The following is a 9,974-nucleotide window of genomic DNA, read 5'->3' as shown; positions in this document are numbered from 1 at the left end:
GGGTGCCAGGGATATCCTACGTACATTATCAGATGCTGCCCTGTTTTGGGATGTGCATCTATTACAGTACCTTAGTTTAGTGTCAGTTTGGTTGGACTGCTGCCTGCGGCTTGCATCGCATCGCCCGTGCAAGAGGCATGCAGGCATCGAGGCTGCAAACCACAGGAGGTCTCGAGCATTGAGAGCCTCGCCGGCGGCGGAGGAAACGGCGGCAGCCGCCGGGGGAGCAGAAGGTGCGGATAGAAGTATAGAACGGAGGAACACATATAAAAAACATTGAACGGCCCAACTTGTCAACGAGCGTACGCGAAGCCCAATGGCCTGCCCGGCCGTGAGGCTCATGAATGAGTGTCCAAACGTACTCCGTATCTTTTTTTTGAACAGTGCTTATACTAATAAAATGGGGCAATGCATCGGGTTTGGCCCAACATGAAACATCATGGGATAGCTTAGTAGCCCATGATAAAGTGGTGCATTGGATAAATTTATTTCTAGATCTGTTCACGTCCTCAACTGTCAAAACTGGATAATAATAATGCTATGGAATCTATACTAGTGCCGATTTGTCACGGACGACTTGTATTTTACAACATGTGATTGCCACACTAACCTAATTCTCCTCAGCAGTCACATTTGGCCCATCTGGGCTCCCGGTCTCAGCGGGGCCGAGCCCATCTTCCGTCCTTTTTAGGCTCAGTTTGGCATTGTGGGCCTACGATGTGTTGGAATTATTTTAGATGTGTTGGAATTATTTTATAAATTGTTGTGAAAAAATACGCACGAAAGTAGTCAAAAATTGGTTAGCCAAACATAATAAAAATAAAAATAGGGATAAGCTGGCTAAAAATGCTGGATTATTGTAATACACCGTAATGCCAAACTCACCCTTAAGGCTGGTCATAGTGCATGGTAACATAGAATAGTAACATGTCTTTATTACTATTCTAAGTTACTACCTCCATAGTGGGTAGTAACATATATGTGGTGTCATGCATTGTGTCATTTATTAGGTTATAAACTCATCTTGCTTTGTTTTGTGTGATGTTATAGTAACATATCTAGTTACTACAAATCTCTCTCTCCTCATTAATAACATGCCACATCATCAAATTTGCTTAGTTGGCACTTATATTACACTTTTGTTACTTCCACTATGACCAGCCTAATCTCTCTCGACAACTGGATGTTGAATGGCCATGTCGTTCAGTTGTCCTCCTCGATTTCGCTCAAAAAAAAAGTTGTCATCCTCGATCATGCCAGGAAACAAAATTAATTACATGTCTTAAAACTACTTTATTCCATAAAAAAATGTTCCCTAATAAAAGCCAAAAAGGTCAATTCCTCCCTATAAAGATATTTTTCCTGAAAGTAAGAAATATTAATCGAGTTCTGAGAGCCTGCCTAGCGTAACCGTGGCCTACGAGGAATCATATGCAGCAAACTTGATCGGCAAGTCCCATGCAAACACGTACGCACAGCCCCAAACTCACGTATACTACGTAGTAGTACAAATTACGACCCAACAAATTAACGTAGCAGCAGCAGCTCGATCTGCCAGGAGATCTATCTATCACTTGACACCATAGACGAAGGTGGTAGCAGCCGTTGGGACTTCCCCACGGACGTCTTCGTGGAGATCCTGCTGCGCCTCACGCCCAACGCCCGGCGCCGGAAACGCCTCGTGTGCCGGCAATGGCGTGACACCGCCGTCACCAGCGACGGCTTCACGTACGTCCTCGACGACCTCCGGTTGCCGCCGCCGGTGCCGGGGCACGGCCGCAGCAAGGAGCTATGGCGGACGAAGAAGATAGACTTCCGCACGGCTCAACGTACAAAGTGTTGGAATTTTGGGTTAGGCACAGGGCCCAATCTGAAATTAATTCCTGTAAAATTTCAAAAGCCCATTCATGAAGTGGGATGAGAAAGTGAGAATAGTCCTAACTTACTAGTTTAGGAAGAGTTGGACCAATATATAAGGTATGTTGGTTCTCACCTCTTGAGCAAGGAAAATCCCTAGCGCTCCTCCTCCTCCTCGTCTCGCCGCGTTTCGTGGATCGAGTTCGAGGGTCGTGCTTATCTTTTTGGCAGTCGGAATCCGTTGCGGACGCATAACAAATCCCGATAATTGCGGAGTCGGTTTTGGTTTCCTAAACCGAACTGAAATCCGCCTGCGTGCCTATATAATAAGACGACTGCGGCCTCCGGGCGTACCACGCCACAACCCTAGTCGTCACGCCCACGATCCAATCTCACTATTCGCCGCCAACTGCTACTCCATCCCGTCGACTGTGTGCACAGACCGCCGGGAGAGCAGGCCTCCAGAATTCCGACCTTCGAGATCCTGCCCGGGAGATGGTCGATAAGGTTTTTGGAGAGTGTTCTCACGCAACTGCTCGCTTCTTCACGTTCCTGTTTCGTTGGCATCTTCATCACCAATGGCCGACGACCTCGGAGATCCCGCGGCCCAGGCTGCCGCTCTAGTTCAGCAGCAGCAGGCTGCCCAACTCCAAGTCCAGACAACTGCTACTGCATAGGCGCAAGCGCAGGCGCTGGCCACTGCTCAGGAGGTAGTCAAGGCTGCTGCTGCTGCCGGCGTGAACATCGCCGCCGCCGGACTCGTCACCGACCTCAACAAACAAACACAAGAAAAGAGTACAGCACCGTACGTAATCTGCTTTTTCTTGATGTTTTTGATTAGTAATTCTATTATTTCGTGCCGTAAAATTAGATGAGTTTTATTGCTGTGCGTTGCTATTTAATTTGTCTAGTTTGCATGATATAACATGCTACATGTTTTGCACATTATTTTTTTGGATTAAATAGTCATCGAAATTACCTAATTATTCACAACAAGGCCATGGACATTGTCGGCACCTGCAACGGGCTAGTCTGCCTCTGCGACGACACGAAACCCGAGGCGCCATCACCGTCGCTAACCCGTGCACCGGCGAGGCTCTCGGCCTTAACCAGCATGAGCTGCTGCCTGACAAAGGTGCACGGGAGCCTGGCGGTGGCCGTCCTCGTCGTGGGCCCGACGACGACTCGGTAACTGTGTGGGTTTTGGAGGGCGGACGGTGGAGCATGAAGTACATTCTGGAGACCGATAGGCTACGGCAGGAGGATCGCTAGCTGAGGCGGGAGCTCGCGCTGCCGCACTTTGCTCCCGGTGACTATGTTTTGACGCAGAAACGAGCGTATCACACTGTCTTGGGCGAAAAGTGTGTCTTGTACAAGGACCATGGTGATCAGGTTGTACAAGATTTCCTGGGCTCCATGGACCGGACGTTCGCCTATGTCGAAACCGAAGAGCCGTTGGGTTTTTACAGTTTGGCCAGCTGTGGATCTACGGGGTCTTAGCAATCTTGTAATGTCTGATTATAACGTGTTTGTTCTTCCTATGATTGATCATGCACATAATTAAGCTTCCTGAAATTCTTTGAAATCTCTCAAAGTAGTACTACCTCTTAAAGCATTTGGATGATTTTCCAGGGTTCATTCTCGTGCAACTATGTGTTAATTACCAAAAAGCTTTACAGGACAACTCTGTATATGTCTTTAATAATAGAAAGGCTTACTAATGCATGGTGTAAACCAAGAATCTATCAGCTTCAAACGGCCAAGGAGTGGGTGATAGAAACAGAAGGTCAGTTCCTTCGAATGACCCTGGAAAATCATCCCAATTAACATCGTGACCTTGTTAGTTATAAGTGAGGAGTTTACAATCTCTGCTTCACTGCCAGAGCTTAAATACTACTCACTCCTTCCCACATTAACTGACTTTCTATTACATATATCTAGACATTTTTTAAACATAAATACATCCATATATATTTAGGCAAATTTGAGTCATTAATATGGGACGGAGGGAGCATGTTGCCCGAACAGAAAGAAAACTTGCTAGCTGCTCGAGCCCTATCAAATCGAGTCCCTCTTAAGGTATTGGAGAGAAACAAATCATGTCCATAGGAGCTTTGGGAAATGTTTGCTACATTTCCCCAGATAAGGCTACTCTTGTGCTGATTAGAAATTTGGAGACCAATCCCTGCAGCAGCTCGAGCCCTTCACTGTTGTGCCAGTGCCAAACACTCACGTCTGTTATATTAGGGGCGGTTTTAGTTTTCCACTCTTACTCACGATATCAAATGGGATATATCCCAAAAATTTACAGTTCAGGCTAGCAGTTGTGAAAGACTTTGTTATAAGTACACAAAAAGTAGACATAAATTCTTTGGGTCCTTTGAATTGCAAGAATAGATTGTACAACTGCAGAGTTACCTTTGACATAGAGAACATCAAGATGTTGTTCCAGGCTCCAGTAATTATATGTACTCCAATCTGTTTTGGTGCAAACACTTCAATTGTATCTATACAAGTATACAGCACAGCGATTTCCAACTTAAATAAATAACAATACAGAAGAATGTATCTACAATGCAGATTGGATGATGCTAACTGTAGCTAGCATGTGTGTTTCCCATGTAAAGACTGTTTTTCTTCTTTTGAAGAAGAACCGGCTATTTTCTTTGTATTGCAATCTATATTACTCCAGAAACTCTTAAAGAAGAGAGTACAACAAAAACAACCCAAAGGACCATGAAGTAGGTTGATGTCACCCACGCCCACAGCCTAGGGCCCCCAAGCTCTGCACCAAGTACAATTCGGCGAAGAACCAACACCGTGATACATCCAAACGATGTTGCGAAGAAGACCAGAAGGGAGAAGCTGAGACCAGCAGCATTATCTATGTACAGTGGTTCTTGGTAGACAAAGTAGTTGTAAACTGTGTCAATCAACCACGGAACACCAATGCCAACATATATGTTCACCGAATTGCTGCAACCATGAAAATTTATCAGTTCACTCGGCTCTGGTTTGAGGAATTGACAACAATAGGTGAAGGCAAACAACTGGTTCAAGAGGATGTATGTAGACATGAACCTGCAAGTGATGTTGGCAATTGCAGAATCTGCGGTGACTTGACGCTCAGCAGCTATCTTGCTAGCGACCAGATCCGGCCACGAGGTTCCAGCAGCCAGTGCTGTGAATGCTATAACATATAGGTTTACTCCTACAAAGAAAAGTGGATTTTCGCATCAGCATGCATGCAGTTACAGTTCTGTGCACAGATGCAAAACAAACTTATGCAAGAACATCTTCCAACCTGTGACACAGCTTATCTGATCTGTAATCTTGGTAACACCATAGGCAATACCACTTATGAAGATCAGGGAGCAGATAAAGGCGATCCAACCATGTGCGATTTGATATGGGGGCACGAAAGCAAACAATAATTTCCAAGGAGCAATGATTGAGTTCCAAAATATTATGATGAATCTCAGGCAGATGGAATCCATCTTTCTTTGCTCAGGACTCTCCAACTGCATATATTAACAAAATCACTTAATATGCCCGATGTTCTAATAGCAAATTGGACTTTTTTTCAAGTGTACTGCGAAGACTGAAAATGAGTATGGTGTAGGTGTTAATGTTAGTGAATACAGAAAATATAAAACTGTCAAGATAAGACCAATGAGTAGGTATGCATTGGATACTATTAAAACAAACATAATTAATAGAGGTAAATCATAACTAGCAGAGGACACCGGAGAAGGAGTCTGTGCAAATAACTTCAGTATGGAAAGTAGACAAAGTCATCCCAATGGTGTATGTATAGTTTAACTAAATGGGTATCAAACAATAATATTTTTTTTTGCGGGGATTCAAACAATAATCTTATAAATGGTAAACAGCCAAAATTCTAGAACATGCTTCTCGATCTATGTGGATTGTTATGTGCCCATTGGTCAGGAAAACAAATGGCATGAGTTCAGCTACATTGATCCAATACCTGAACTGAGTATTTTGACACAAAGATTTAAGCTAAACATAAACAAGGAGCAACATTTACAAACTATGGCATAAAGAATGACAGTAAATTAAATTACCATTAGAGCATCAACAAACTGTTGCCGCCAAATGGAAAGCCAGCAAGTATCCTCTTGTGTGTTCTTCACTACAAGAGTCGTTTTTGATGATTCTTCTATATCCTTTTCTGGAACATGATGATACCCTGCAGATGTTCCAAAAAATTAGTTTTTTTTTTTCGCGAACCAACCCTTTAAATTTAAGTTAGAAACTATTATTAAAATATTTTTTAGCTGTGAACAGCTTATAGACAAGAAGTATCGTTTCAAATATCCCCTGTGAAGAAAAAATGTATTTTTCAGTAGAGATAAATTAGTGTAATCCCAAAATATCACATTGCTGCTAGAGTTGTAGTTCACCAATGAAGTTTGAAATAGAAGCAGAATATCAGATGAAAGCTGGAACGATGTATTTAATGATAGGAACTTAATTATGTATTGTAGTATACAAATGTGTGTAGACTGCATTCTTCATGGTTACATACTAAGAATTTAGGTTCATTAGGGGCAACAGTACCTAAAATTCAGAAACTGTATACCTGTATTATTATAAGAATGCATGGAGAATATATCAACGATATCCTCATTCTCTCTAGGGAGTATCTCACTACTTTCACCACAGTTTTTGTCGTGATCAACTGAAGTATCCTCTGCAGGAACCCAATCTTCAGGTCTCTCACCTCTTACTCTGGTTGCAGCAAATCAAATTACAAACATCAGAAAATTGTATCATTAAGTTCTTCATGACCAACTGACCATATGAAAAATTAGATGAGAGAAAAGATATTCAGGGACTAGAACCATACAAAGGGATTGACACATATGGCCACCGCTTATCCTGCGCATATGCATGAACCAGAAGTAATCCATACTGCAAGACTGTTAATAAGGCCTCCCAGAGGGTAATCACATTAGGCGTCCATACCTGTACACAGTACAAAGCAATGGTACAAAGTGCTCATTACGACCAATTCTACTTAGTAATTACGGTTAAATAGCAGAATAAGAAAATATGACTTACCTCTAATATAATATAAAGCCAAATGTAAGCCCAGAATGACCAAAACAACTCAACTAACCAAACACCTAAATCAGAAATCTTTTTCATAGAGCCCGCCCTTGGCATGATTACACAAACGGCATGGATCGGGAACAGATCAAATGCAGCAGAACCGACAAGTGTACCCGGACCTAGACCTACATCAGAAATAACAAACTAGATACATTTAAATATGACTTTGGAAAAAGATCAGCACCAATGAGTTATTTATACCTCCAGCCGTCAGTTGACCCAGATTACGGATTGCATCGATTGTTGCCAGAGAGATCTGGGGAAAGCTGGTACCAAAAGCAAGCAGAGCAATGTCCGCTATAGTGTAGTTCCAAACCTTTTCATGCTTCACGATCGGAGTATTCGTGTGTGGATCAATTGTGACTACCTCTCGAGAGTGGTTTGTGATGCTCTCCATAGACTTGAAGAACCGGGCAGTGATCGCAGATAAACCAATAAAACAGTACCCAAGGGCAACAGTATAAGCGAAAGCACGAACACCATTTGGAAGCATTTTTTCAGCATAGAAGAGCAGGTAAGCATTGCATGAAGGAGCATTACTTCCCATTGAAATGTTGGCCATCACAAGAGTACCATGAGATGAAAACTATATGATTTATTTCTGGTTCCTGTTACAAAGGAAATTCCAAATGTCACATTCCAACATTATTACTACTATCATGAAAATGCTCAGGAAGCAGGACACTTAGTTCGGTAATGTATATTTCTAAGTTCTAACCCATGCCCACATACATAATGGATTTAAGGACCCAGCTAAGCAAGTTAACAACGAAAACTTGACAAGATTAAAAGAGCCTTTTGATGAGGAAGGGGTACAAATTTCCACAGGAGTGGTCTGGCAAGCTAGCAAACAGTTCAGTAAGCCTGTAAAGCAAAATTGGCAATTCCTCACACCATGGGAAATTGAGGTCTTCTTCCAAACAGTATTTACAGTATAATTATCAGGGGAAGAGGTAAAGCAGCACAGAAAGGAGCTTCTTTTCACTAAATCGTGATCCATGGGCCATGGCGCAGCGAGAGACGGTTTTGAAATTGGTGAATATACTAATCAAATAAAGGAGTTAGTTAATCCCAACAAGAACATTTTTTTCACTAAAGCAACATCTGCGAATTAACAACACTAAACCCAAAAGACCCAAACAGAAAGGGGAACACTCATTTGCCACCCACTCGCTAAAAAGACAGGTACTCTGTGTCTCTGTAATCCACTCTCTCCATTGTACAGGTGGCTGCAGGCTTTCAGCTCCTCCGGGGATCTGGGGCAGGATGGAACTAACAAATTCGAGCGGGGGAAAAAAGAAGTCGACTTTGAGATCCAGGGGCAAGATGAGAGATCTTTCCCGACTTCTTGGAACGGAAAGAGAAAATAATTTCCCCTGGTGAAGCAGAGAAAGGGGCGGAGATAGAGGGGATTGGTGGGTTACCTGGGTGGAGGAAGAAGAGGCAGTAGCGGCGGCGGCGGCGATGTGGGGCCCCGCTACGCGGTGACGTGTGCGCGTGACACCCTTGCTTGGATTCTTCCTCTTCTGCTTGGATTTTGGAGTCTCGCTTCCCACAAATAAGCTAAAGCCTTTTTGATGAAAATTTAGCGATGGGAAATGTACGAGATTAATGGGTAGACTAGACTCCAATCAAAATCTGGGGGCTCCCCAAGAGCAATGGCAGTGGCAGATCCACGTCCCTGGACCTTGATTTGGTTCTGTTTCTTTCTTCAGAGAGAGCAATGGCAGAGTACCTACTTGTCACACGTGTAACATGAGTGAGTCTTGGGATGCTTTTATGGCCTATCGATATGGAAGATAATGTAGGAAAACCGTACGCCACTTGATTTTATTTGGTGAACGTCTCTTGCTTACCCGATCGACAATCCTGTTAAAAAATTCCCATATATTTCAAAAAGAGAGACTTTTCTTAAAATATTCTCTCCTCAAAATTGCCCAACTCCAACAGTTTTCCTAAAATATCTCATTTATTCTCTATTTTAACCATTATAACTTTGATTTTCCATTACCAAAATCTCAGACAAAAACAAAAGGACAGAGATATAGACATATGACAGTACCAACAAATTTATTCAACACAAGTAGGACACGAGCAGCAATTTCATCGACTCCTTGCACAACTAGCTAAATTGGAGCAAAATATAATCATAAACTCTTAGAATTGAGAGCAATTTAGTTAAATATTTCACGAGCAACAACAGCTCCCATCATCTTCTTTCTCAGCACGAGCAGAAGCAACGCCCAGACTTCTAAGCATGAGTAGAAGCAACCATGAATGGAATCGAGCATCTCACCCCTCCCAATCCCTCCTCCTTGCAACACGAGCGGCGGGCTGGCCGCGCAGGCCCCCGACGCCTCTTTGACGCCCGCCCCCAGGGCCCAGTCTACGCCGCTGGCGCCGCCTTCTCCGGCCTCGTTATCTCGTCCCCATCGGCAGCTCGAGCGCGCAGCTCCCCGGCGGCTCCTTGACGACCTTCCAATCCCAATCCCGAGCTCGATTTGGTATCAATCCGAACCAAAAAAACGTGCGGGGGACGTACCTGCCAACGCGCGTGGTGGTGCGGAGGGAGCGAGCGGTTGTTCCCTGACATGGATAGGGGAGGCCTCCACCGCCCCGGTCTGCAGGGGAGAAGGGGGGAAAAGGAGGGGTTGAATGGAGGAAGCCGATCTGGAGCTCCGTTTTTGTATTTTCTTCCCTAAAATGGGTATGAAAAAGGACAAGAGAGCTGCTGGGCTTGCTCTAAGTGGTAAGTCTGTCATTTTATTCAACAATTCGGTCGACAAAATTAACCCTCATGTTAATTTGTGATTAGGTGTCGCTATCTCGTCAAAGATTTGTCTCTCTCAGATGTGAAATACTCCATACGTTAAGTATTGGCACGTGGAGCAGCGTCTGCATCACATGCTTTGTTTTATTTTATATAGCATGAAAAGTCTGCATCCGCTGTGGTCGTGTGGCAATCGTGACCGGTTATT

At 43.7% G+C, this 9,974-nt stretch overlaps 1 protein-coding gene across 2 annotated transcripts; it reads right to left on the bottom strand.

Moving 5' to 3' along the window:
- Positions 1–4,292: 4,292 nt before the first annotated feature.
- Positions 4,293–9,665, bottom strand: LOC100834244 (magnesium/proton exchanger 1). Of its 2 annotated transcripts, XM_010239157.2 has the most exons (10): positions 9,539–9,665; positions 8,421–8,731; positions 7,198–7,604; positions 6,946–7,121; positions 6,731–6,849; positions 6,464–6,612; positions 5,946–6,070; positions 5,162–5,378; positions 4,939–5,068; positions 4,293–4,833 (listed from the first exon to the last, which is right to left on the bottom strand). In XM_010239157.2, the coding sequence occupies exons 3-10, from the start codon at positions 7,556–7,558 to the stop codon at positions 4,536–4,538; spliced, it is 1,575 nt and encodes a 524-aa protein (XP_010237459.1). In that variant the 5' UTR covers positions 7,559–7,604; positions 8,421–8,731; positions 9,539–9,665; the 3' UTR covers positions 4,293–4,535. The 2 variants fall into 2 exon arrangements, with proteins under 2 accessions (XP_010237459.1, XP_024310575.1); XM_024454807.1 differs by lacking the exon at positions 8,421–8,731 and having other exon boundaries at positions 9,539–9,639.
- Between the last annotated feature and the right edge of the window lie 309 nt (positions 9,666–9,974).

This window comes from Brachypodium distachyon, chromosome 4, assembly GCF_000005505.3.
Source record: "Brachypodium distachyon strain Bd21 chromosome 4, Brachypodium_distachyon_v3.0, whole genome shotgun sequence".
In the NCBI taxonomy this organism is placed as follows: Eukaryota; Viridiplantae; Streptophyta; class Magnoliopsida; order Poales; family Poaceae; genus Brachypodium; species Brachypodium distachyon.
This window is presented reverse-complemented; position numbering and strand designations above follow the sequence as displayed.